This window comes from Pseudomyrmex gracilis, unplaced genomic scaffold, assembly GCF_002006095.1.
Source record: "Pseudomyrmex gracilis isolate BER0280 unplaced genomic scaffold, ASM200609v1 scaffold_172, whole genome shotgun sequence".
NCBI lineage: Eukaryota > Metazoa > Arthropoda > Insecta > Hymenoptera > Formicidae > Pseudomyrmex > Pseudomyrmex gracilis.
The window spans coordinates 166209-191624 of NW_018020756.1; the positions used below are offsets into that span (position 1 = coordinate 166209).

At 35.4% G+C, this 25416-nt stretch overlaps 9 protein-coding genes across 12 annotated transcripts in view; 3 read left to right on the forward strand and 6 right to left on the reverse strand.

The window, feature by feature from the left end:
• Nucleotides 1-224: 224 nt before the first annotated feature.
• LOC109857796 (protein lunapark-A) lies at nt 225-4282 on the reverse strand. 3 transcript variants are annotated; one of them, XM_020434489.1, is made up of 10 exons: nt 4007-4281; nt 3677-3873; nt 2567-2608; nt 2243-2430; nt 1971-2157; nt 1771-1788; nt 1365-1605; nt 1075-1236; nt 799-969; nt 225-681 (listed from the first exon to the last, which is right to left on the reverse strand). In XM_020434489.1, exons 2-10 carry the CDS (start codon nt 3701-3703, stop codon nt 566-568), a joined length of 1152 nt encoding a protein of 383 aa, XP_020290078.1. In that variant the 5' UTR covers nt 3704-3873; nt 4007-4281; the 3' UTR covers nt 225-565. The 3 variants fall into 3 exon arrangements, with proteins under 3 accessions (XP_020290078.1, XP_020290080.1, XP_020290081.1); XM_020434491.1 differs by having other exon boundaries at nt 3677-3876; XM_020434492.1 differs by lacking the exon at nt 1771-1788 and having other exon boundaries at nt 4007-4282.
• Nucleotides 4283-4523: 241 nt separating this feature from the next.
• Nucleotides 4524-6321, forward strand: LOC109857797 (protein lifeguard 4-like). Of its 2 annotated transcripts, none has more exons than XM_020434493.1 (6): nt 4524-4742; nt 5002-5139; nt 5290-5398; nt 5487-5592; nt 5675-5826; nt 5900-6320. In XM_020434493.1, the coding sequence occupies exons 2-6, from the start codon at nt 5007-5009 to the stop codon at nt 6147-6149; spliced, it is 750 nt and encodes a 249-aa protein (XP_020290082.1). In that variant the 5' UTR covers nt 4524-4742; nt 5002-5006; the 3' UTR covers nt 6150-6320. The 2 variants fall into 2 exon arrangements, with proteins under 2 accessions (XP_020290082.1, XP_020290083.1); XM_020434494.1 differs by lacking the exon at nt 4524-4742 and adding an exon at nt 4808-4920 and having other exon boundaries at nt 5900-6321.
• A 40-nt stretch (nt 6322-6361) lies between these two features.
• Nucleotides 6362-7639, reverse strand: LOC109857779 (60S ribosomal protein L26). Its single transcript, XM_020434452.1, has 4 exons — nt 7543-7639; nt 7094-7272; nt 6811-6951; nt 6362-6552 (listed from the first exon to the last, which is right to left on the reverse strand). The coding sequence occupies exons 2-4, from the start codon at nt 7259-7261 to the stop codon at nt 6415-6417; spliced, it is 447 nt and encodes a 148-aa protein (XP_020290041.1). The 5' UTR covers nt 7262-7272; nt 7543-7639; the 3' UTR covers nt 6362-6414.
• Nucleotides 7640-7836: 197 nt separating this feature from the next.
• LOC109857778 lies at nt 7837-8546 on the forward strand. Its single transcript, XM_020434451.1, has 2 exons — nt 7837-8051; nt 8164-8546. The coding sequence occupies exons 1-2, from the start codon at nt 7950-7952 to the stop codon at nt 8521-8523; spliced, it is 462 nt and encodes a 153-aa protein (XP_020290040.1). The 5' UTR covers nt 7837-7949; the 3' UTR covers nt 8524-8546.
• A 49-nt stretch (nt 8547-8595) lies between these two features.
• Nucleotides 8596-10626, reverse strand: LOC109857775 (26S protease regulatory subunit 4). Its single transcript, XM_020434448.1, has 4 exons — nt 10517-10626; nt 9286-10231; nt 8946-9181; nt 8596-8839 (listed from the first exon to the last, which is right to left on the reverse strand). The coding sequence occupies exons 1-4, from the start codon at nt 10517-10519 to the stop codon at nt 8705-8707; spliced, it is 1320 nt and encodes a 439-aa protein (XP_020290037.1). The 5' UTR covers nt 10520-10626; the 3' UTR covers nt 8596-8704.
• A 182-nt stretch (nt 10627-10808) lies between these two features.
• Nucleotides 10809-12184, forward strand: LOC109857776 (40S ribosomal protein S2). Its single transcript, XM_020434449.1, has 3 exons — nt 10809-10913; nt 11159-11512; nt 11653-12184. Exons 2-3 carry the CDS (start codon nt 11162-11164, stop codon nt 12136-12138), a joined length of 837 nt encoding a protein of 278 aa, XP_020290038.1. The 5' UTR covers nt 10809-10913; nt 11159-11161; the 3' UTR covers nt 12139-12184.
• Nucleotides 12185-12273: 89 nt separating this feature from the next.
• LOC109857777 lies at nt 12274-13538 on the reverse strand. Its single transcript, XM_020434450.1, has 4 exons — nt 13294-13538; nt 13034-13216; nt 12745-12959; nt 12274-12574 (listed from the first exon to the last, which is right to left on the reverse strand). The coding sequence occupies exons 1-4, from the start codon at nt 13379-13381 to the stop codon at nt 12296-12298; spliced, it is 765 nt and encodes a 254-aa protein (XP_020290039.1). The 5' UTR covers nt 13382-13538; the 3' UTR covers nt 12274-12295.
• Nucleotides 13539-14523: 985 nt separating this feature from the next.
• LOC109857774 (dihydrolipoyllysine-residue succinyltransferase component of 2-oxoglutarate dehydrogenase complex, mitochondrial) lies at nt 14524-17988 on the reverse strand. The gene is made up of 9 exons (XM_020434447.1): nt 17781-17988; nt 17206-17230; nt 17004-17055; nt 16724-16794; nt 16508-16635; nt 16075-16401; nt 15824-15999; nt 15236-15686; nt 14524-15138 (listed from the first exon to the last, which is right to left on the reverse strand). Exons 1-9 carry the CDS (start codon nt 17853-17855, stop codon nt 15004-15006), a joined length of 1440 nt encoding a protein of 479 aa, XP_020290036.1. The 5' UTR covers nt 17856-17988; the 3' UTR covers nt 14524-15003.
• Nucleotides 17989-21062: 3074 nt separating this feature from the next.
• LOC109857788 (F-box only protein 32) overlaps nt 21063-25416 on the reverse strand; it is a 12134-nt gene continuing 7780 nt past the window's right edge. The window contains exons 2-7 of the mRNA XM_020434480.1: nt 22937-22983; nt 22624-22673; nt 22193-22379; nt 21879-22054; nt 21547-21797; nt 21063-21479 (exon numbers count right to left, since the gene is read on the reverse strand). Coding sequence (XP_020290069.1) covers nt 21281-21479; nt 21547-21797; nt 21879-22054; nt 22193-22379; nt 22624-22673; nt 22937-22983 — 910 coding nt within the window. The 3' untranslated portion in view covers nt 21063-21280. The remainder of the gene's footprint in view (nt 21480-21546; nt 21798-21878; nt 22055-22192; nt 22380-22623; nt 22674-22936; nt 22984-25416) is intronic.

A 25416-nucleotide genomic window follows, 5' to 3' on the forward strand; every position in this document is an offset into this window, starting at 1 on the left:
TGAAGAAACCTCTACATAGAACACATGTTTTAATCAATAATACCTTACATATTTATATTATCAGTTGTAGGTGTAAATTAAGGTACTAGATTATAATAAACTCATGTTGTTTTATAAATTTTTTTTCTGTAAATACTATCTGATCTTTCAAAATTAAGTTTTATATATATATATAGTCTATATATATAGAGTCTATATATATATAGAGAGAGACTATAAATACTTTATTTATATATTAACACAATTATATAAATATCGTGCTATTTTTAAAATCCATATATTTTATGTTAAAAGATAATTTCAATGCTACTAAATGGCAATATAATAACGTTATTTCAATTAACATTGAGAAACTTTGATCTCAACTTTTGTTCCGATTAGAAACAAGAAAAATTTATGCAAGTTTTATATAAGTAATTTTTTATTTCACTTTTATATATGTTTCTTTTTTCTCTTATTAACTCTTACCCTTTTTCTTCAGTTTTAAACTTAGTAAATAAGTCTATCTTATAAATATCCGTTTTACCCTCCAGGTTTAAATATAAAAATCTGCGAATGTAGAACGTCACGTCTCCGTCTTTTCGGTTTCATTTTTCTCTGATAATTCCTTAGATTCTGGTTCTGGATTGTCCGATTGTTCTGGTGTCTCACTTGGCCTTTCAACTACTTCAATATCAGAATCTAGAAAAGTTCTCAAAATACTAGGATATCTGTCTTAATATAAAAGTTATAGAGCCATTGAAGAAGAAAAAAATTCACACATATGCAAAACATTAAGAGTGAAAAAATATATCATACCTGTATCAGATTGCGATGGTTCTAACTCGACTTTAGGCGTTACTTCTTCTGCATCAGCTTCAGCTACTGATGTATTCGAAGTACAACTAGTAACATCAAATTCTAATTTTGGAGCAAAAGGTTTCTGTTTTCTTGCAGGATTCAAGAAACCACAATAACAACATCTGTATCCTAAAGCAATATATTTTGGTAGAGATATGTCATTTTTATTTATTTCACTAAGTCATTTTTCTCTCCTTTTTTTCAAAACAATTTCTCTGGAAAAATAAAACTTACCAAAATATTCAAATTCTTCTTTCAACGCCATTCCGTTATGTGAGTCACATTGTCGACAAATTAAAGCATAGCGATTTGAAGGACCATCACCCACTATGTAATCGACCAAACGATCAACCACACTTCTCTGTTGTGGCAACACTGGTCGTGGTAAAGGTGATCCTAAAGTTAAAAATAGGTAGTAATTACTCGTGTTTACATTATTAATAAGTTTACATGAATTTTGTTTTATATAAGTGCATTGTTCAACTCATATTATAGCGACGTATATTTAACGTATATTTACTTACGGAAACCTACGGCTGCGGGATTAATTGTTCTCGATTGGAAAGTATTAATAGATTGATTCGGATTAACATGAGATGACATTACACCAGGAATAGGCCTTTGTACATTTTGCAGCTGATTCTGAGGTACAATTCTTCTTCTTAACTCTCCAGTACCAGGTAAAGGAGATATTACAGCCTGTGGTGTAGTTCTCCGTGGTGTATCAGCTGGTACTGGTATTGGTAATGGTATTTTTTGAGCTAGCTAAACATAAAAAAAATCATCAACATTTTTATCTTACATTTAGAAAAAAGTAGTTTTACATGTAATAAATATTTTTTACATGATTCAATGACATTATAACGCAATTACGACTACATTTAGGTTTTTTCTTATGCACGTCATATTTATAGTTTCTCAAATACAAACCTGTAATTTTGGAGTTAACTGCAAAGAAAAAAATTGAGTATAAAATCACACATATACAAAACATTGTATAAATAATACATAACATAACAATACTGTTAATTTATTTTAAGATTTTTACTTGTTATTATCACAAACACACTTGGTTAAATAAGATACATCATGGTTAACATTTCAATAATAATAAAAATGAGTTTACTCACAGGTGACATGTTTAACTCATCTGGTGCAAACTTTGACAATATTTCTTTAGCCTTTTTATAGGTTTCTGTCTCGGTAACTTCATTTATTATCTTTTTTTTTTCTGCTACAATTGTAGACAATTTTTCTCGATTGTTTGCAATTTTTCTATTATAATAGCATGAAATTACTTTTTTTGTTAAAAATATCCTAAAAAGAAAACGTGTGTAACTATAATTTTTATCAAATCGAAATTTTCATTTCATTAATAAATAATTTATAATTAAAAACTTACAAAATTGGGAATAGAAGTAAAGGTGTTATGTAAAAAATTTGATCGTATAACGATGCTGGGAAAAAATAAAAGTAGAAAATAAATGCTATTATAATATAAAGTGCTATTCCATAAATAATGATGTTGCCCACTATCTTTTTATGCCTTTGTTCTGTAGTTTGTCCATACTGTTGGATTTCCTTGATTTGCTGTCAAAAGAAAAACTATAATATTATTGTGTAAAAGCATAAATATATATAAAATTATTATTATGATAAAATATTAATTAAAAAATATAACATATAATTCTCTCTCATACACAGATAATCAATTAAAATTACTTACTGCATCAAGGTCTTCCAAAATTTCAATAGTTGTTTTCTTTTTCTAAAAATCATAAAGTTCACTCATACATTTTTAATAATAAAATAGCATGTGTGTATAGATGTATCATATCATACATCATGTATTAAATAGCTTAATAAAATGAGGAAAAATTATTATTTTTGAAATCAAGTTAAATTTTTAAAAACATAGCAATAATTACATAAACATCTTATAATTCTATGTAATCACAAAAAGGCACTTGGAAAATCTCATTGAAAAATATTTATATTTTGAAATGTTTTAGGAAACTTAAACAACACAAACATTAAATTAATTTTTTTAAGATAAAGATTAATTTATAATACAATCTTTTTACATCCGTAATGTAAGAAAAATGTGAACTAAGAAAAATTATCTTCATTCTATTAAAGATTTTTGGCAGTTAACTCTGTATCGATAAGACAATGAAATAACAGTCCAGTCTCGATTTTATAGCAATATAATATGCTTCTCATGCGTTCATAATACAGTTACTTTTGCGACATATTTGAATTGGAACAAAGTTCGTCATTGAATGTTAATGTTTGTTTCTCACAGTAACCTTGCAGAATATATTTATAACGGTCAATTTAGTTTAAATCATAAAATGGCAACAGCTAAGAACACAGAGCTAGACAAGAAAATACTTATATTAGCTAAACTAATTGTAAAAGAGACTTTAAAGATTTGGTTTTATTTTTTATTTTTTAAATAAAAACGCTGCAAAAATGAAAATAAAAATACTTATACATAAAACATTACTGTCCTTCTGCGCGTTTGCATTAAAAAGAAAAAAAAAAAAATTCGCGCGCCAAGGCTTATTCATTTCTTATCTTCAAGTCTGCCGTCATCTGGTGTACAAGATGTAGGTGCTATAAATAACTGCGAATGACATTTAAAAATATTACTCAGCGATCGCTGAGCACGGTAGGGTAGGAGCTCGAAAAGAGACACGCGCGGGATGTGCAAGGTGTTTTTTAGGCGGCCAGTATACATTTTAACGACATAATGCTAACCTCATTATGTATGTACGGTACGAAACTTTGGGAATGTATAACAGTGAATGTTCACGCTCAGCTGCGTACTTACCTGAAATCTGGACAGTATTATCCCCATAATAACGACAAAGACGGATTAACGTGAAGAGACGTATTTCAAGGTATATACCTAGTCCGATCGCACACACGCATCGGCTCTAAATTCGCGCCGAATCTGACATAAGAGATCCTTCGATTGTTTTAAAATAGCTCCGTGTCCCGCTTCTCGCAGCCGGTTGTTTTCTCGCTCTGCTTTAAAAATACGGCCGAAATTTAAATAATACTGTTGCGCTTTTTATTTCGATATTTATAGTTATTTGTATGTGAAATCGCTCAGCGCTTTGTTAAAATCGACGAGCGATTTCGCGACCACCGTACGTACGAAAATATTGCAAATTGGTCAGATGTACACTCGTTGATGAGGCGTCTATCCACTTCAGCCAGTTCGGAGCAAACTGATCCGCTTTTGGAAACTCGCACTAGTCGCAGTCACTCGTGCTATGCGTCATCGCGAGTGCGGAACGAGAGATCGGCGATTTTTCCATCTAACCGGACACCGACGAAACCGGTGCGTCGAGTCGAACGACCGTTTGCTGTTTGAAAGCAACAATACTATAGAGCGCTAACTACGCAAGATTGGCTGGTTTGGGTTGTCGGCTGTCAAATGCGCAGAAAGACAGAATCAAATCAGTCGGAAAGTTAAGATACCATTTTGATTCACCGAGCTGAATAGTTTTGTGTAGTTTCATGTGCGCAAAACGTGGACATCGCGGCGCTCGTGGACTGAAACACGTCTTCAAATTTAGTAGAGTTCGGAGATTTCAACTCGGAGTAAAACTTTTTCACAGAGACCTTTAGCAATAAACGGAATGAAACGAATCTGATTGGCTATTGTTTTATTATGTCTTTTCTGATTTTGTTTCATTCCGCTATTTCGTTCTTGTCGCACTCTCAGCTTAGTGGCAATACCTTTATCTCTTGGAAGACGTTGGGACTTCTACCGTTTCTACTCAATTAAAATGCGCACATAAAATGTCAAATAATTGACGTCTGCTAAATCGCATAAATTCAGCTTGAGTAATTAAATTTGATTTTTGAGTTTCTCTCGGACAATAAAGGTGAATTTTATTAGTTGACACATGCAAATGGTTCAGCAATGTCTTTCTGACATGGCCGTTACACAGATTGTGATTTTATTATAAGAAATTTTATTTTTGGGCGTCAAATTATTGTCACGCTAATTGACTATATGTGACGAATTTTGTGAATTTATTTATATAAGCAGAAAATTTACATGTACATTACAGTTTAATTATACAATTCTCTACCATATTTTAACAAAAATCTTATTTATCTCTATGTTTATTATTTACACAGAAAAAATGACTACTCAACCTTTAATCTTTGTTGAGGAAGATGTTGAGAAGGGTGGTAAGGAACAAGCTGAACATGAAATACAAAATGATTTTGCATACAGGAACAATGTTCATAATGCAGACATCAAGATACGAATGGGTAAATATAAACTGTCAAAAAATGTAACATTAAACTTGTTTAATCTTAACATATGTTTTCAAGTATTTTACAATAATGCAATGATAATCTAAAAACAATACTTTCTACCTGTATATTCACCGGTTATATAGCAATATTATATTTATTTAGGTTTCTTGAGAAAAGTTTATGGATTGTTGAGTATTCAATTATTGATGACATTCGCAATTGGTGCAGTATTCATCTTGAATTCATCTGTCAAATTATATGTGCAGGAAAAGTAAAAATGTTTCTTCAAATATTTCTGATGCTTTAAACAATACAAATGTATTCTTTATCTCAAACTTAATTATTGGTTTTTTACTTAGTTCATGGACCATAGGCTTGGCATTTTTCTCAACACTGGGAATTTTAATTGCTTTGATGATAAAGAGAAAAGATCATCCTGCTAATTTAATTCTTTTAGGTGCATTTGTAAGTACAAGAAAGAATTAATTTATTGCATAATTGTGCATTCTGATGTATAGCAATATTAGCAAAATTTGAAACATTTTAGACCCTGACACAAGCATATACAGTTGGAGTTATGGTGTCTATGTTTGAAGTCACAATTGTCTTGGAAGCTCTATTCATTACACTGACAGTTGTGCTTGGTCTAACAGCTTATACTTTTCAATCCAAACGTGATTTCTCATTTTTGGGATTTGGGTGAGTATTTTTTAAAATGAACTTTGTTATTATTTTATTAAAGCTTATTAGTTATTTTTTTTTTTAATTACAGATTATTTATTGGACTTTGGTGCCTCTTACTTGGTGGATTATTTCAAATCTTCCTTCAGAGTACCGCAATGGAACTAGCTATAAGCGTTGGAGGTGCAATACTGTTTTGTTTGTTTATAGTTTTCGACACGCAAGCAATAATGCACAATCTTTCACCGGAAGAGTATATCTTGGCGACAATTAATCTTTACTTAGATATAATCAATTTATTCTTGCATATCTTACGAGCTCTTGCAATTTCAAAGCAATAAGTTTATTTAAAAAAAAAAAAGTATTGCTTATATAAGAATATGAAGTTTTGATTATTTTATTTTATAAATCTTATGTATGCGAGAGTTCTTCAGTATGTAATAAAGATATTTTTTTTTTTAAATAGTTTTAGCTCTTAATGTAAATACTCTATATATATAATATATATATATATATAATGTAAGGGATTCTCTTGTGAAAACAAATTTTGAGAAACTTTGTTTTTACTATTTTATTGTAGTACAGAAACAAAGGAAAATATTAAAATTATGAAGTCTCCATAGCAGCTGTCACATCTTCTGTGTACTTTCCTTTGTCTTTTCCTAATGCAGCCAATCTACCTTTGCTTCGCCTATCAATAATCTTTTTACGATCTTTATCCATTTTTAACTTAACAATAACCGTCTAAAAGAACATCACAAATTAAGATCTGAGAAAACAACAACACACAGTCTTAAGAAGTAGCATAAAGATCAGAGCCAATTAATCGTCATTAATTAGACCAAGAAAGACTTGTCTACTAATATACAAGAAAACCTTGTACAAAGTATTAAAGTCAAGCTTTTAATCTAATTATAAGTGAATGGATTTGGTTAATCATCACGCATATAGAAACAATATTAATATATTCAGTAAATACACATTTTTAAATAAATTTCTTACCTTAGAAGGATCAATTCCAACATATACATTTGCACTGTTTGCCTTTTCACGTTGAATTCGTTCAATGTATATGACAAACTTTTTTCTGTATACTTGAACAACTTTTCCTACTTGCTGTCCTTTATAATGACCACGAACTACCTTTAAATAACAAATTATTGATACACTTATATGTAGTTATGTTCACTTCAAGAACACTCAAAATTTTTTGATGTTATTACAAAAGTATACAAGTTAATGTTATTAAAAAAGTATAAAAGGTTTGACCTGCAAATTATCTTACTTGGACTTCATCATCCTTACGGATCGGCATCGATCGTACATTGTATTTTTGACGTAGCTCTTTAGACAGAGGTGCAGACATAAGTCGTCGTCTGATGTGAGATGGTGCTGTAAAATGCCTCTTCCGATTCTTTCTACGGGAGGAAGACACTAATCGGTTGTATTTCATCCTCGTAGATTCTGTAATAAAACACTCATTCGTAGAATAATGTTGTATTGTTCCATAAATTTTACATTTCGCATCATCAACGAGTAAACGGAACCTAAACACATGTACATTTTAGGTTACACTAGTGCAAATATCCAAACCACACGAATCTTTGAAATTTACAAAAAAATAAAGACAGTATGTGTAAGTAACTTTCTTATATATTTCCGATTACATATAACAGAGCTTTATTTCTCTTAATTTGAGTTAGATTACAAATGATTAATACTCATACAACTCACCGATATCTAATTCACTCTGTGATACAATCCGGAAAGAAATTTACCTTAAACCTTAAACTGAATCCGCTCTGCTGCAATATGACCAACTTAACCTAACCTACAAAAAATATCACGACTTAAGGCCGAAGCACAGACTTTTGCATAACGCACTACGCGTGAGATATAAGAAAATCAACCAATCCAGCTTTTTGTTTTCATCCCTACTTCTTGTTCTAGAAAGTTTTGATTGGTTGATTCTCTTATGGCTTATGCGTTATGCATTATGCAAAAGTCTGTGCTTCGGCCTTTACGTTGATGTATGACGATAGACTTTCGTGTGCGCAAATTGTTCAAAAATTGGAGTTCAGGCCGCTCTCATTCTTCTCTCTGATTTTAGGTTAGAAAACACTTTGTGAAAGAAAGATTATATGATGGAAGATCTAATAGAAGTAACAGAGAATTATTTACCAGAAGATGATTTACACGTAGCTTCAAAAGATTGGAAACGTGTTATGGATGCTGCCACTAAGGTATAAAAAAAACTTGAACATTATGTGTTGCTTATTCAAGTTTGACACAAATGTTAATTTGGTATATGAGTGATATCGCAATATCTTCTATATTTGACAATTGCATTTTTAGAACGGTTATAGAGAAGGTATACAAGATGGAGAAGATTCTGTGCTACAGGAAGCATTTGACATAGGTTTCAAAGATGGTTTTGAAACAGCATTCGTATTAGGAAGATACAAAGCTTTGGCTACTATATTGTCAAACTCTGCTTTGAAACATCCCCCGGATATAATTTCTCTTCTCGACAAAACTCGACGAGGCGAATGTTGGATATGTAGCATAGAATCACAAAATAATATGTCTGTTAGATACAAGGACACTTCATTTCCTGAAATTTTATGCAAACAAAGAGCACATTGTCTTGAAGTGACAAATAGACTACATGAATATTTCAAATCACTTTTAAGAGAGTCTAAAATCGAGATTTAACTCCTTATAAGCATATTTTAGTATTTATCATAAATAATTGATTAGATCATATAGTACAACAAAAATCGGTAATAATTTTTATATAGATATATTACTGTAAAAATGATATCAGTGTAGCTATAAGAAATTTTAGCAAGACGATTGATTAAATTATACAGGTCAGTAAAATGAATAATATGTTTTATAGATATAATCCTTCTGGAGAACCTTCCTTCTTTCGATATAATACACTTTCCTTGGACTTCTTGAAATCATCGCTGGTAACCTTCATACGCCGTTCACGCAGAGCCATTAAACCAGCTTCTGTGCATATCGCCTGAAATCAGATTCTTAATCTCAATATACAAATTGTTTCATATCGAAACAAAATAAAATTTTTGTAAAATGCAAGTCAATTTATAAATCTCAAATTCATTTCTTGCCTTGATATCTGCACCAGAGAGATCGTCTTTTGCCATTATCAATTCTGCAAGATTTACATCAGGTGCCAAAGTCATTCTGCTAGTATGAATATTGAAGATCCTTCTTTTGGTTTTCTCATCTGGCAATGGAAATTCTATTTTTCTATCGATACGGCCGGGTCTAATTAATGCAGGATCCAAAGTCTCTATTCTATTTGTAGCCATAACTACTTTTACATCACCTCGACTGTCAAAGCCTGAAAAATAAAAACAGTAATAACAAAATAGTCATTTCTGAAGTTTAATATTGTATATGTAAAAAAAAGATCTCATAGATCTTAAAAATGAAAAGTTGACGTACCATCAAGTTGATTAAGCAATTCCAACATGGTCCGTTGAATTTCCCGTTCACCTCCGCTGTTGCTGTCATATCTTTTTGTTCCTACTGCATCAATTTCATCTATGAAGACAATGGAAGGAGCATGTTCCTCAGCAACTCGGAAAAGTTCTCGTACAAGCTTCGGACCATCCCCAAGATATTTTTGTATAAGTTCAGAACCAACAACTCTTAAAAAGGTAGCTGATGTTTGATTAGCTACAGCTTTAGCAAGCAGTGTCTTCCCTGTTCCCGGTGGTCCATAAAGTATTACACCTTTTGGAGGTTTGATACCCATTTCTTCATAATATTCTGGATGAGTTAATGGTAGCTCCACAGATTCTTTTATTTCCTGAATTTGAGTATCAAGACCACCAATATCAGTATAAGTCTCCTGTGGAGCTTTCTCAAGTTTCATTACTGTAACCATGGGATCTGTATCATCCCCTAAGACACCAACAACAGCATGAACCTTATGATTCAACAACACAGAACAACCAGGTTCTAATTGATCCTTGTCTACAAATGACAAGATAGAGACATAATGCTCCGAACCAACTGATGTGGATACTATTGCATGATTATCATCGATTATTTCCTCCAATGTTCCAACAGACATTGGTGTTCCACGAAGATCATCCACTTTCGATCTCTCTTCTTCATTTTTCTCTTCTTGTGGCTTTAAACGTTCCTGATTTCTGATAAACTCCTCTTCCATCAAGAGATAATCCTTTATGCGCTCCATCTTTAAAAGTTTCAATCTACAACGAGTATGAGGAGTCACTTGTGGCAATTTTAGAGCAGCATCAGGTCCCTTGGTGCGTCTCTTTTTTTTACCCACTCTCGTGGGAATTGGCGGCTCGTACTTCTTCTTCTTGTCCTTGTCATCTTTCTTGTCTCCTCCACTACCAGTACCAGATTGGTTTTGACCCTGTAATTTGATTTTAATATTCTCTTAAACAAATCGCTATAATAATCATAAAAAACATAAAGTTTATCATGCAAATATTTAAAAACAAAATAGTAAAAGATAACAGATTAACATTTAAAAGACAATTAACCTACAAAAAATTATTGAGTTACGAGATTCTAAAAAAAATAAATTAATCTTTGTTTGTTATTCTGCTAAAAAAACAACGCTATTCCAAATACACAATAAGTAAATATTAACTATGTAACATTTTAATTTAAAAGCTTATGACTACTCAAGACTCACCATTTTCTGTCAACGCTCAACCGAGCTGAACTATTCAGCAATTCAGCTCGAAACAGCGAAGTCATTCGTCACAATTCGATTCGTACATTGCGATGTAATTGAGAATCGACTTATCGCGTTCTGTTCGATACAGCAAATTTCGACATTTAAATTCCAAGGACCTGAAATTTTGGAATTAACCAATCGCATTGGTCAATTTGGCTAATCAATCATCAAATGCGATTAATCGATTTCCACAAAATCTGCTTTAACCGACTATTGTAGATCCGGCCTACGATCGCCTTCAATGCGAACGTATCCAAAAATGCCCTGGAAGTGTGTTCAGCGCCACTGCAGCGTTTACTGGTATTTCCGTTGTGAGATCGGTGAGATCGATCATACGTAGAAGGAAAGTAGCGTAAGTATGCTCTTCAAACTTTTGCAGTTCTCTCTCTTTAAATATGTTGAAATAATATAACTTTTTTGTTTGTTCACGCAAAACATTGAAAATCGACTTGTACGAAGTTTTATTACACCTCAAAATAAATTTTGTTAAGAACCACGTGTTGACGGCATTTTTTATCCGCCATTACAAACATTTTGACGCAGCCGTCTGAAAAGTACATTTCACTTTTTTAATAAAATTTTACTTGAATTATACAGAATATGGCGGACACTGCTCCAGCCACTCGTGGTGGTTTTCGCGGAGGTTTTGGTTCTCGCGGCGCGGGAGGTGATCGTGGAGGCCTGAGAGGCCGAGGTCGCGGAGGAAGAGGAAGAGGACGCGGCCGCGGACGCGGTAAAGAAGACAGTAAGGAATGGGTTCCTGTTACGAAGCTGGGTCGTCTTGTCAGAGATGGCAAGATTCAATCTCTTGAACACATATATCTTTTTTCCTTGCCCATCAAGGAATATGAAATCATTGACAGATTTCTCGGTCCGGATCTGAAGGATGAGGTGCTCAAAATCATGCCTGTACAGAAGCAGACACGTGCCGGACAACGTACTCGTTTTAAGGTACATCTTACAAATAGCAAAAACTTGACAACAAAATCAATACAGTTGACAATTTAGCAATTTAATAACAATTGGACAGCAAATTGGACAATTGGACCATGTGCAATAAAGATATATCAAATAAATGAATTTTTTCTTAGGCTTTTGTTGCCATTGGTGATAGCAACGGCCACATTGGATTAGGAGTAAAGTGCTCCAAGGAAGTAGCCACTGCGATTCGTGGTGCTATTATCCTGGCTAAACTTTCTGTGGTACCTGTTCGACGTGGATACTGGGGTAATAAGATCGGCAAGCCACACACAGTACCATGTAAGGTAACTGGTAAATGTGGTTCTGTGCAAGTGCGTCTAATACCAGCTCCCAGAGGTACTGGCATTGTGTCAGCCCCAGTTCCCAAAAAGTTGCTTCAAATGGCCGGCATTGAAGACTGTTACACTTCTGCCAGAGGATCCACTTGCACTCTTGGTAATTTTGCCAAGGCTACTTATGCTGCAATTGCCAAGACTTATGCATATTTAACACCTGATTTGTGGAAGGAACAAGCTTTAGCAAAGGCCCCATATCAAGAATTTGCAGACTATTTGCAAAAAGTACAGAAGGGTATGAAAGGAGCGGAAATTGTTTAAATAAACATCGAAATATTTCCTTATGGAAATTCTTTAAGTAAAAAAATAGTTTGTATTTTTATCCCATCCTTTTGATTCCTTAAGAAGTATTTACTTTTGATCTATACACATGTACTTATAGAATATGTATTTATATTTTACAACGCTATATCTGTTTTTATCTTTTACACGATTTCTTTTCTACATGTTTATATCTTTGTGGAATGGTAGTTTCGAGCCATCTACCCAACGTTTTGTTGTAGCTTTCTTCCGAGATCCATGAAATTGACAATGCAAGCACAATTATGTTTGAATGTTCGGCAAACTCTGTTGTAATATGGTCTGGTATCTTCTGGAATCTTTTATCGAAACAGGGGTAGCCAGTGATATATACACGTTCAAAGAGCCGAATCACTCTTTTTACTGTTTTATTTGTATCCATCCATCTGTCTTCTTCCTGTTATTAAACCATGTTATACGATATGATTATAAATCTATTTTTAATAGAGAAGCACGTAAAATAAATACATTTGATTACTGTAATCACAATATCTATATTAACTATAATTTTGAGAACTATTAACTCATGTGTAATTCACGACATATACATGTTTCTTGAAATCTTACAACTGTGTTATGTAGATGTGCCTCAGGTATGTAGGAGAATTCTGGACAAGCTTGAGGCAATTGCGTAGGAAGATTAGATTTAGATGTGCTTGCTTCATTCTTTACACTGTTAGCTTGCTTTTTGTATTTCTCATTAATTTCCTGCCATTTTTCCAACTCAGAGAGATATTGTTCCAGCTTGTAACTAACTTTTATCTCTCCTGTTCCATCTTCAACTACAAATATTGAATTCTAATTAATTTTCTGTATCATATGTATGTTCTTTTTTTTTTACTTTTCTTTCGCTTACTTGTCAAATACAACATATTGTCAATGCGTTTAATACTGGTAACACTACCAACTAGCTCAATTTTGCGTATTCTAACGTTTGGCATGTTGTGTGGACAAAAATGAACATAAGAATCTTTCTTATAAGGCACTAATCGATGCAACTCCATAATGAGCATCGGTAAATTTAATGTCACCGTTGAAACTGAAACAATAATAAATTCGCTTATGTTTACAAATTTTGTATGACAAGTCTATAAAGTTTGCGTTATTTTGTTATACCATCGTTGACATTGATACCAGGCCATTCTTTTTTTGTGGTAAGATATTCTTGATATTCATCGTACTGCTCCTTACTGAAGTCAATCATACTGTTACTTGTTCGGGCAAATTTTATGGTTTAACAAGTTTACTCATTTTCAGATAACTTGTGTGTAAGTACGTGCTTCGCACGCGCCTCTAACGAAATGTAGCCACTTCCGTTACTTTAAATTTAATAACGTATAGTTCTATTTTATAAGAATTTCTTCCAACTATATTATTTATTAGTATTGTATTGTTTTATAAAAAATATTTATTTATTTTATTATATAAACCTCTCTCTTTCTCTTTCTCTCTGTGTACATATATTTCTTCTGTCTACGCGTTATTTCCTAGCGTTGTCGCGGAAGTTGGCTTTAGGGAATAACGCGATAGCCAATCAACGTCTCGCCAGTCGTTGACTGGCTACCGCATCTCGTTTCGTGTATATATCTTTTCTTCAACTTTTTTGGAAAGTTTTAATTCAAATTCTCTAATGTACACACGTGTTAAAAATCAGCCTAACGAATTGCAGCCTTAGTGCGAATCTTGGAAGTTCCGAATTTAAATCCGCTTACTAAATAATACTTTAGGATTTTTTCGAGTCCTTTCAACCGAGTTTATTAGTTGAAAACCGACCTGTGTTCGCTCTCCACCCATTAGGTCTTCAAAAATTAATTCGAATAAAAATTCAAATTTGTTTTTAAAAATGGTCGCGTCAACTAGATCGATCACGGAAAAGTATGGTGTCGTTGTGAGGAACAAACTCGAAATGGATGGTTTTATTCCCCATGGAAGACGACTACGCTCTCAGTCGTCTATTGAGTAAGAATTCGTATCACACTCATCAATTCGAAATAATCGTACAAGTTATTTTTTGGCAAGGTATATTCTACCTGTACATCGTATTAAATGTTCTATTCACGTTACTCATCTTCTTTTATTTAAAAAAAAAAGTAATTTTGATTTATACAAGATCATGTGGTCGTAAGTCTTGTTATTCTCGAGTGAAAAATTTTCATTGGATCAATTTTGCAATACAACGTGCGTACAAACGAGTGTGCATTAATTATGTATAATTATATAAGTATATGTATATTATTAATATATTTTACTACATATTAATAATATACATATCTCAGTGGTACATATCTACTAAAGTACATATTACATATAGCCGATGTGATTTCAATTCAACAATGCTAAAACACGTAAATTGGTGAGATTTTATTTTTTTGTGGATCTACAATAAAGGTACTTTCTCGACTTTCATTTTCTAACAAGGCGAAAATCTGTGTTCGAAGGATATATAAAAACACAAGAATTCGTGACGTGTTTTGCGACGCTTTACGCGTAGACCGAGATATCATCGTTTACTACACAATCACTGCTGGATATTAAAAACTTTCAATAACGAAATAAACACATGTTATCCGACAAAAAAACGCATAAATGTACAATAGTAACTTACAATACTTTCATTGTAAGAATTTAGAGTTACAATCAGGACTAGTTTGCGTATTTATTGTTATTCGTGACCGCGTTTGTCGTCGAGCTCAAAATAGGAATGCCCATGATAAAAGGCTTTCCTTCAAGCAAGAAGACTCCCAGTCAGTGTGCAAACTCTCGCGTCGCGCTCGCTGGATCGTGGATCCAGATTGATAATGAATTCGCTGATGTGTTACGAATTATTTAAAGACCAGCCAAGATAATACTAGGATCTTCTATGCCGTCCTTGATCTTCCTCAAGAAATATACAGCCTCGCGACCGTCGATCAGTCGATGATCGTACGTAAGAGCTACGTACATCATTGGTTGAATAACAACCTAAAAATACAAATTGGATATCAATTGGCAAAATTAAAATTTTTGATCACAGAAATTTAATAAAAACGACGAGAGCAATTTTCGATCAACTTTATACCTGTCCTTTGATAGCGACCGGTCTGTCGAAGACGCCGTGCATGCCGAGAATCGCGCTCTGCGGTGGATTGATGATAGGAGTTCCTAAAAGCGAACCGAAGACGCCACCGTTGCTTATTGTGAAAGTACCGCCGTCCATGTCTTCGACGGTAATCTTGCCTTTCCTGGCCTTGTCGCTTAAAGCGGCCAGAGCAATTTCGATTTCCGCGTAGTTCTTATTCTCCACACTGCGAAGTACCGGTACAACGAGTCCCTTTGGCGTTGCAACTGCCACGCTTATATCTACGTAATCTCTGTATATTATCTCAGTGCCGTCAATTACGGCGTTCACCACAGGTTGGTCTTTCAAGGCGTAAGCGCTAGCCGCGATAAACGGACTCATGAAGCTAAGCTTGATGCCATATTTCTTCGTGAACGACTCCTGGTGTGCCTTTCGGAACTCGATGATGCGACTATAAATCGATTAAAAGGTGTAAAGTAAATAAAAAATAATCAAACCATAAAACAATTGTACACTTGAAAACAAGAGAATACTACTTTGACATACGATTATAAATCAATTTAATTTGTATGAGATTAATAGAATTACCTCATGTTGATTTCGTTAAACGTTGTCAACATCGCGTTTGTGTTCTGCGCTTCTTTCAAACGCTCCGCAATACGCTGGCGCATCCTGTTCATTTTTACACGCTGTTCCGTTCGGGTGCCGATTATCTCACGTGAATAATCCGTAGGAGGTAGTTGAACTTTAGCACTTTCCAGCGACTGAAAACACATTTTTGCTGTCATCAACATTATTACTTGCACAAAGTATGCACGTTACTTCTCGTAAGTGTTTACCTGCGCGTGTTTGATAGCCGCGACCGGCATCGAAGCGGTCGGTGCTGCTGGAGGTGGTGGTTTAGCGGCGGGAGGCGGAACTGATGGAGCTGCAGGTTTTGGCGGAGGAGTTGCTGGTTTGGGTTCTTCTGCTTTCGGTGTAGGAGGTGGTGGTGGTGATGGTGCGGCTGCAGCGGGCTTCGGGGCTTCAGATGGAGCTGCAGCTGCTCCACCGGTTGCGCCGATATCGATGCTACACAACTTTTGGCCAGGCTTCACAGTATCACCATCCTGGACAAAGAGCTCCTTTATGACGCCAGAACCGGGTGACGGCACAGGGACCGAAGTCTGCAAATGCAAATACAAAATAAATTGTCGGCACAATCAATTTTTGATTTTTTTTTCATGGTGATTATTTCGCGTAATCAAGAAAAAAAATCACGAAATTACAGACCTTATCGGTTTCGATCTCACAGAGGACATCGTCTTCCTTCACTTGGTCACCAACTTTCTTCTCCCATCTCACATCACCCTCGCTCACGCTCTCAGCGAACGCAGGAACTACAACTTCCCTGATCTCCCCTATTCAAATAAGACAAAAAACAAATCACAAAACATTATTTTGAAATTGTTGCGCCTCTCATGCAAAGATTTGAAGTATCATACTTACATAATGATGAAGTTGAGTGTATGTGTCTCGAATGATTTATCCAATGACGGATTCCCTTATATTTTCTACATCTACAGGTGAAAAGAATACTTGAAAGTTTCTTATTCTGTTTTCTATTTTAAATTTTTCAGGAACTAAGAACAATTAATGCAGCACTAAAAGATTGAGACCCTTTCTAATTATATGTGTTTTCAAAAATAAATTACTATTACACTGTATTAAACAACACTCTGGAGAATGAAACTATGTACAGCACGAGAAAGACTACAGTGTTACTTACAATGAGATTTTGCCATTGGATTCATGTTCCGCATGAATAATCACTGTGCGTCCTAGAAAATTACTTGTTTTGTTACGGTATAACTTACTACAGATTAAGAACTATATTTCTGTTTAATGATTTGTGTTTCATTATGTTACTGCTACTTTGTCAACATTTTTTGTTATAAATGTCTTGACATGTTTTCTCTGATTAACCTTACCTTGACTGTACAACGATCTCGTGACCTGCGAAAAGAAGCACAAAATCGAATTGATTTCGTTTCAGCAACGTTTGAGAATTATTCGTCATATCAGCGGTGAAGTTGAAAACAGATAGTTCAGTCAGAAAAACGGAGAGGCGGAGACCGATTGATCTTACGTCTCGACACAGCTCGAGGGTCGGAGATAAAAATAGGTGATTTTCTCACAAAGAGCGGGAGGGAAAGAAACGGATTATCGGTCTCGTGTTGTCAAGATTAGATTGATTAATCGACGAGAATTGAGGTGTTCATCGAGTGGTCTCACCACGAGGAAAACTTACGCGACGTTTAAAATGACAGATAAGTCGCGAGTTAAGGAAGTGCCCGGAGAACAAATGCATTATGTAATCGTCGTCACGATGAAACGGAACGTTTCGGCGAACGTTCGAGCTGAAGCTACGTAACGATTTCGCAAAACTTAATCATCAAGATTAATTTTATGTATGACTGATAAGTTGTCAGAGCTGTCGGTCATGTGAGAAAGAGAACGTGGTGCAAGAGCGGGAAAGAGCCGGAGAACTCGCAACTTCACTTACCTTGCCTCGTAAAACGTTACTACGGGTGATCGCACGAGGCGCAAACCGCGAACAGTTGGACAGCATCGCGGCCATCCTCGAAGAAACGTGCGATCAGGTGTGTATTCTCGCGACGACGAAAACCGTACAAGAAGGAAACGGCACACACGACTTCTTACGGTGGTGAGGATGGGGTGAGGAGAAGAGAAACTAGACGTAAGGCCGGATTGGATAAGCGGCATCTGTTAAAAGCCATGAGCACTAGTACGTTTTGAAACGGTTCGCAAGCGATTCTTGGCATTTTTTTTTTAAATTATGATAAAAAAACGATCTCTTGATTTTATATTGTCAGTTTCTTACAATGTCTAATTTGTAAAGTTTGCGATAAAAAAACCGGATCTTATTGTTGAATATTTTTGTTCTGTGCAAACTTTTTTGAAAAATGCATTCTATTATATCTTTTTTATATGGACTTTGTCGCTATTCTTACGGAATAAGTAACAAATATAGATGGAATTAACGAGTAGATAGTAAATAGAATGTATTTTAAATTCTGTGTATTAATATATCTTATATATATAATTGACACACACCCAATAATTAAACACACACGTATATTTAAATAAAGTTTTATTTGAAGCATTTTGCACAACACTGCTCTACACATTTGCTTAGGTAAGTAAAATAATCCTGATCGTGTAAGATCGCTCTTATATAGTCATATATATAATTTATATATATGTATATATTATATATCTTACAGAGAGATCAGTTCGTTGAGAATAATTAATGTACATAATGTGTGAGCTGCCAGAATTCTCGTCTCTTATCATATTTTAATGTAATATTGCGTGTAATAAACGCGAGTTTGGTCATCTTTTTCGTTTTTGTATAGTGACTAGGTTTAGTACATTTTGAAAAAAGTTACGATTTTTTTATGTTTTGCTGTGAATAAAAAAACAAATATAAAAAAAAGTCTCGTCTCTGGAAATTTACACAGACGACGCGTCGACTTGTGTAAATGCAACAGCATTTGCTTTGTTGGCAGTATAATTTTTTTTTTTTTTTTTTCATTCTCTGATTAACGCAGTGCAATTTCCGTTTTTTTTGTTTTCTTATACATATCGTAACTTAGGTCTTGTTTTAGAAATACTTCGTTATTACAGCTAAATAAGTTTACGCACAACTCTGGATGTGATTATTAAGTAATTGCAAATATAGGACCTTCTTCAAAGAACAAACATATATGCGTATAGAGAACACGAAAGTACGCTATTTTTGTATTGCTGTTAGCTATGACAACCCGCATAGGCGACAACAGGATCCTCCAGCTGATCTGTCTGTATATTCGCAATCGACAATAGTGATGATTACACTTTGTACTCTTTATAAGATAGCTAATTTAGCGCGCAACATCCATACAAATTGCCAAACTACACCCTTTTCAAAACTCAGTGACACAGCAACGTTCTACAGTAAAATTGCGAGAACATTTTATATACTCGTTATATATTATGCAAAAAAAAAATACTTTACAAAGTAAAAACAAAAAAAAACAAAAAGATATAACGCAAGAACATATTGCACAAAAGTAGTACATTTTACATCTGGTCAAATAAAATCGACGCATACAATATTGATTACAGAACAGCGCGATAAATGTCTCATTGGCAGAATACAAGAAACTATACATGTATATATCGTTAAATATAATCTAAATACAATTCCGAAATGCAAAAAGCTACTAAGAGCACCAAAAATATTTTCGGCTGAGAGATAATTAACGTTCTCTCCGTTTGCACCTACAAATATGAGTACGTCATATTTGAGAGATGCGAGCTTAATATATATAATATACGATATACAGTGGCGTTGTTTTTTATTTCTTGTTAATTATTTCGTATTTATTGCACCGTACTTTGTAAACTGTCGGTGAAATAATTCCGTAATGATGGAAGAAAATAGAATTATATATATTTTTTTAATCGAATCGATTGTCTTCGTTGATATCATATAAAAAAAATACCGGTCTTCGAAACATTTTCACAACTCACACGCGTATAAGCGTGTGAGAATGTATATATAGCTACAAATTGATTTACTATTTGTTGAAGGTTTTTTATATAAAGTAAGTTTTATGTATGTCAAAAAGAAAAAAGAAAGTCTTTTTTATCATGGAATATTAGACGTCTTTTTAAAATGTGTTATTAGCGTAAATATCATATTAGAATAAGTGAGGAAAAACCCGCGAAACAACATAAACCGATATTATCAGCGAAGACGGACTTCGAAGAGTGCTATCGCAAGACCACACATAGTCGTTTGTCAGCTTTGAACATCAAAAGCTTGCTCGTCGGCAATAAAATCGATAACATTCCTAACGCTATCTTCCTGACGGACGCGTGACTTTTTATTTTTATTGCAAACATCATTATACGACTAGTGCCTATTTACTACTGTAACTTGAAGGACGATGGGAACATCTTTCCCCCTTCTCGTTCTTTTAAAATGCATCAACACCGTAGGAATCTCGAAGACAATAATAAAGCAGATCAGGAATCTTGCAGGTTGCACTGGAGATTCAACTGACCAAAAAACACGAATCACTCAAGATGAGTCTGAATGAAAATCAATAAAAACTCGATCGCGATCAGTTTGGTGTCGACTTTTCCTTGTGTAACTTGAGCGAATTGCTAATTACGAAGCAATTTAATTCATAACTTTAGAAGACAGCAATCCGTGTATCGAATAGCACGTGCCGATCTCTGTTCTTCTGGCCGTGAGCGGCAGATTTAAAATATTCAAGCTCATTTATTAGATAAGTAGGCCTTCAGCTAAGCCGCTAAGGATATTTGTTAAAGTAAAATCGACGCCAAACTTCTCAAAAAAACATACAAATCTTTCTCTCTTTCTTTCTCACTCTTTCTGTCTTGTAGACCATTCGATACGTTCAGAACATTTCGAGGTAAATATACATATTTTTTCAGAAAGTAACATTTAAAAAGTTTCTCTATAACTGCGGAATAGCATATTTAAACGTAATCATTCATTTCATTTGTGTTCACATGTACGCGCTCGTGCATTCTTTCATTCAGTCGAGTAACAGTCATTCGCAGAAGCGATTGAGTGGTTCAGAAGAAAACTGAACCATTATTAAATATACACATATACATATATATGTATATATATATATATATCATTCTTTTACATACTTAAAAATACATAGATATGATTCTTTTTTTTATACTAAATGATTTAAAAATAAATTATATAATTTTCAACAAAAAACTTGCAATAACGATACATGTTTTTTTTTAACAAAAGGTCTACAAAAAGCCATATATAAAATTTGCGACAATAAATTAAAATTTCAAATCCACACTTTATGAAATGAATTCATCTCCGGATTTGACCCACTTTTTCCTGTAAATCTCATAATTGAGTGACTGCTTTTTATTGCACACACATTTGTCACGCATTTTTTTCCGCGCTTATATGATAGTTGCTTCGCGCGAGAGCTTTCACAGCGAGAAGAACTTCAGGAAGGTCTGTGGAGGGATCGGCACGTGGAGAGACGACTGATCGACGTCCGCCAGTTTCTCTTGAAACGCCGGATCTTGATCCGCGATACACGGATGTCCGAGCGACCGCCAGAACAAGCAACGGCAATTACGGCAAAGCTGTATCATTTCGGCGTATTCCTCTCGTAATCCGAACGATCTACACGAAACGGAAACAGAAACGTGCAAGCATATTTATACAACGGCGGAAAGATCGTTATACTAACCTTCGCGCGATAGTGAATATAGTTTTCCAGTCTTTTCCAGGATTGTTCTGTCTCGTGGTAGCGATCTGCTGTGGCGTGAAATGATACTGAGCGAGCTCGCGCCATATTCTCTGTTCTTGCGCCAGAGCAGCGAGATGCTCGCATGCCTCGGACGAGGCTTCGATGTCTCGTGGATCGCTTAAACGCAGAAGAACTTCTCGACGGCATTCAGGCGGCAGATCCGACCATTGAGGCTGCTGTTCTTCATCCGGCTGCAATAAACGTCATTAATCAAGAGTCACAAATTAACTCGTAAAGAATTTATCAACAAGTCAAACATTCAAGCGCGTTACTTGAGTAATAGTAATGGACGAGGCAATCTGCAAAATTCTTTCCAGAGCCGCTTTGTGCTTCTCCCACAGAATGACGGAACCCAAGGGCCTGCCGCCCCAGCAACAACCGGCGCTGAAGGCTCGAACTCGCTCTATGAGGCGTCGTAGTTTTCCGGTCTGTTGTTGCGACAGTGACACTGCGCACAATGTTCGAAAATTCAAAGATGGTTCAAAGCAGTTTATAAATAATAATAAAAAAGTAATTGTTTTTCTCGGAAAATCGTCGCGGAATCACCAGACAAATTTCGCGGATTCGTCCGCCGCGATTTCCTTACCTTCCAGAGCAACTTCCTCGAGCATGTTAAAGAGCACTCTCTGAGCGCATCCGCTGAGGCCGCCCATTCTGTGACTGACCAGTAGGTCCAGTAGACGGACGATGTAGTTGAATCGCCGGCAGTCGTGCACCGCCGACAGGAAATCCAACCTCTTGAGAGCGTCGCTCAGGCCATTAAAACCAGCTATCTGTAAATTTAGGAACGATAACGATCCCACTTGCTGCATGCGACGTCTAAGTATAATAAGAAATACAAGAGCCGCTGACAGTTTGTTACTAGTGTCTCTCTCTTTCTTCCTTTTTTGTTTTTTTTTTCTCTTCTTTCTTGCCGCTCGATCTGTCTCTCTCACTCTATCGAGCAAATCCCGCAGTCTCTTTTTCTCTTGCACAAGGTTGGTCTAAATTAAAACCGGGCCGGAAGGAGTCACTCACCTCGCGTGTACACTTCAGCGTGATATGACAATGCGGTTGGACGGCGTTCTCTGAAATTCGACAAAGACGCTGATCAGATATCTTCGAATGTTGTCCTAACGACGTACGTAAGTTTCTCTTACTGTGTGATATCATTAAAAAAAAAAAAACAAAAAAAAAACAATTCAAGAAAATAACGCGGCTTAAGAAGAAAACAAAGACGGAGTTTGTAGAAACGTGAATGTATAATTAGCTGTCGCGCGAAGGTCTCAGATCTCGTTGAAATCGATATAACACTCTTCAGATTTCAAACTTGGTGGAACACACTGCTCACCTTTCTTTTTGTCCTTCTCCTTTTTATCGCCGGCGTCTTTCTCGCCGCTGTAAGAAAAAGAGGAAATATAGAAAGAGAAATATATCCATATCTTAGTAGATCATCATAAAGTTTGCCGACACGCGAAGAAGAATATAATCTATCAGGAAAGATAAAATAATTAGACACCGTTCGTGTAAACAAAATGTGCGTAATATTCTCGTGATCTAACACTTCACGTACTCGTACATATCATCCGCTCTTTCTCATACGCATCTTAATCTTACGTTTATATAAAATATATAGCAAAATAAAAAAAAAAAAACTAGGTCATGTCGACATATTTTTACGCTAATGTAAAATTGTAACATTAAATGTAATGATTTTCAAATACATATACACTCAGTTTTATGTACTCAGTTGGTTCTCTCACGAGTTTGTGATCTACCTCGAATAGTAAGTGCGAGCAGATATTTTCTGTGAGATGGAGGCACTAATATACGATCCCCAATTATGGCACAATACACCGCGACCGGTTTCAGCAAGCTCGTGGTGTGGCTGTTACATCTCGCGAGGAGTTCAACTTCCCCTCGACTGTGGAAAGTTGGCTAATATCTCGTTCGCGAGAGAAAAATAAAACATTTCCTTCCTCATCCCGTTAGAACTTTATTTTCTAAAAAGTGCAAATATATTACGTGTAACAATTACAGGTAACAACCTAACAATTACAGGTAAAAGGAGCGGATAAAAGGTGTAAAAAAATTATTTAATCATTCATTCATGTAATCTCACAAAAAAAAATCACGTAATGATGTTCGGTTTCTCTTTAGGAATATCAGAAAGAAACAAATCGTACACGTAGGCGTTCGCATGATCAGTTGATTGAGTTAAATAGGCCGCAACGAATCCGTCTCGCGAGAACGGCACCTTTGCTTCGTTTTGCGTTGTCAACTCGGATCGTAAATTGCTTTGGTGATCTTTGTAATATACCGGCCGTACAATTAACGTGGACACACCTCGCAACAGGCGGATGATATTCACGGCCACTTTCTATGTCGACGACAACAATGGCGTGTGTTATTTTAATCGCGTAAAAAGTTTACGTAAGAAAAATTCCGGAGGAAGCGGGAAAAAAATGTCGCGTCAAATCGCATTAGACGACGACGGGGGTCATTACAAATCGCGCACGATGATACCACGTTCTGTTAATAGACACGACATCGGTGTTTTTTTTTTTTTTTTTTTTTTTTACTGTTACCGAATAGGAACTTGTGCGGGTGCAGGTTCCGTTTGCGAGTGCGCAAACACTTAATGAAGTACACGAACAGTTAATTACAGTCGCGCGCCAAGTCATTATCGAGCATGGAGATATGTACTTTCGGTATAAAAACGCGGCCATCGAACGTCGCTAATTTCGAACTTTCGAAAGCGCGAGCGATCGATATTTATTAAATCCGCTCGTTTATAAAAGTCGAGAGACTGTTTAAAAGTAAAGTACGTCTGCAACGCGAAGATAGGAGCGAACCTCCATTGTGCTGCCGCGCGTAATGCATTCTGATTTCTTTTCTGCGATTATTCATGCATGAGTTAGAGAAAAAAAACAGCCGCATATAAAAAAACGCGACTCTTTTCAGAACATATCTGAAATCTTGATTGCAGCCACTTCTCTTTCTTTTTTTCGATGAGAGTTTTTCAGAAAATTGGTCACTAAAATATGTTGTACGATAAAATTTTTCAAACTTCTCAAAGCAAATAGTGTATTTCTAGCATTTATAAACGACACGCGATAAGAATCACAATTTATTATGCGAACGACGTACGTGCGTTCTATTATAGGGACGCAACAACCAACGACCTTGCGCGGTAACTCGCCCGTATGTACCTATATACATTTGCAACGGCGTGGTCGCGTGCGAAGGTGTACGATGATTTTTTTTCCGCATGAACGGAAACCTGTGAACGCGAGAGAAAACACATCTTCGATTTTAATACCGGGATCGATTGCGTGCCGCCCGCCGTGCCCTTGCCCTTTCGAGTGGAGCAAACTCGACGAGACTTGTATTTAAGGTCGTCGTCAAATCGCCCATGCAGGAGCGATAATAAGTTGACGAGGGGAAGAGAAGAACCGATGCAGACCGTGAAAGAGAGAGAAACCTATTATAGTTCGCGCGAAATTACGTAACCATCCCGACAACGAGTGTTCGTGATACGGATCGGTCGCAGATGTGTACGCGCGCTTATGCGCGGTGAATACGCAAGAAATTCACCGACAACATGTTCGAAGTATCGACGCAACGAGAACGATCGGTGTCACACGCTCTGCAAAAGTAGAAAAAAATGAAAAAAAAAAAAAAAAAAAAAAAAAAAAAAGCAAAGAAAAAGGAAAAAAAATAAAGTGTCAAACATGAATACAATCTATGCGATCTGACATCATGTCGCGCGGTCTAACCGAGTTTAATTTCAATGGCAAATAATTTTTCAGATCGATTCAAACGAATCCT

Coding starts and splice junctions, on each gene's coding strand:
- LOC109857776 (XM_020434449.1), top strand. CDS start 11,162: ATGGCGGACACTGCTCCAGCCACTCGTGGTGGTTTTCGCGGAGGTTTT. Junction 11,513..11,652: donor GACAACGTACTCGTTTTAAG/GTACATCTTACA, acceptor ATTTTTTCTTAG/GCTTTTGTTGCCATTGGTGA.
- LOC109857779 (XM_020434452.1), bottom strand. CDS start 7,261: ATGAAATACAACCGATTAGTGTCTTCCTCCCGTAGAAAGAATCGGAAG. Junction 6,952..7,093: donor GTAAGGATGATGAAGTCCAA/GTAAGATAATTT, acceptor TGTTATTTAAAG/GTAGTTCGTGGTCATTATAA. Junction 6,553..6,810: donor TTGGAATTGATCCTTCTAAG/GTAAGAAATTTA, acceptor ATGTTCTTTTAG/ACGGTTATTGTTAAGTTAAA.
- LOC109857797 (XM_020434493.1), top strand. CDS start 5,007: ATGACTACTCAACCTTTAATCTTTGTTGAGGAAGATGTTGAGAAGGGT. Junction 5,140..5,289: donor AGACATCAAGATACGAATGG/GTAAATATAAAC, acceptor ATATTTATTTAG/GTTTCTTGAGAAAAGTTTAT. Junction 5,827..5,899: donor TTCTCATTTTTGGGATTTGG/GTGAGTATTTTT, acceptor TTTTAATTACAG/ATTATTTATTGGACTTTGGT.
- LOC109857774 (XM_020434447.1), bottom strand. CDS start 17,855: ATGGCCGCGATGCTGTCCAACTGTTCGCGGTTTGCGCCTCGTGCGATC. Junction 16,636..16,723: donor ACACTCAACTTCATCATTAT/GTAAGTATGATA, acceptor TTATTTGAATAG/GGGAGATCAGGGAAGTTGTA. Junction 15,139..15,235: donor CGGTCGCTATCAAAGGACAG/GTATAAAGTTGA, acceptor TTGTATTTTTAG/GTTGTTATTCAACCAATGAT.
- LOC109857775 (XM_020434448.1), bottom strand. Junction 9,182..9,285: donor ATTGCTTAATCAACTTGATG/GTACGTCAACTT, acceptor TTTATTTTTCAG/GCTTTGACAGTCGAGGTGAT. Junction 8,840..8,945: donor TCTCTGGTGCAGATATCAAG/GCAAGAAATGAA, acceptor ATCTGATTTCAG/GCGATATGCACAGAAGCTGG.
- LOC109857778 (XM_020434451.1), top strand. CDS start 7,950: ATGATGGAAGATCTAATAGAAGTAACAGAGAATTATTTACCAGAAGAT. Junction 8,052..8,163: donor TTATGGATGCTGCCACTAAG/GTATAAAAAAAA, acceptor TTGCATTTTTAG/AACGGTTATAGAGAAGGTAT.
- LOC109857777 (XM_020434450.1), bottom strand. CDS start 13,381: ATGATTGACTTCAGTAAGGAGCAGTACGATGAATATCAAGAATATCTT. Junction 12,960..13,033: donor CAATATGTTGTATTTGACAA/GTAAGCGAAAGA, acceptor CAATATTTGTAG/TTGAAGATGGAACAGGAGAG. Junction 12,575..12,744: donor CACATCTACATAACACAGTT/GTAAGATTTCAA, acceptor GTTTAATAACAG/GAAGAAGACAGATGGATGGA.
- LOC109857796 (XM_020434489.1), bottom strand. CDS start 3,703: ATGGGGATAATACTGTCCAGATTTCAG. Junction 1,237..1,364: donor TCCCGCAGCCGTAGGTTTCC/GTAAGTAAATAT, acceptor TTTTAACTTTAG/GATCACCTTTACCACGACCA. Junction 682..798: donor ACCATCGCAATCTGATACAG/GTATGATATATT, acceptor GAACTTTTCTAG/ATTCTGATATTGAAGTAGTT.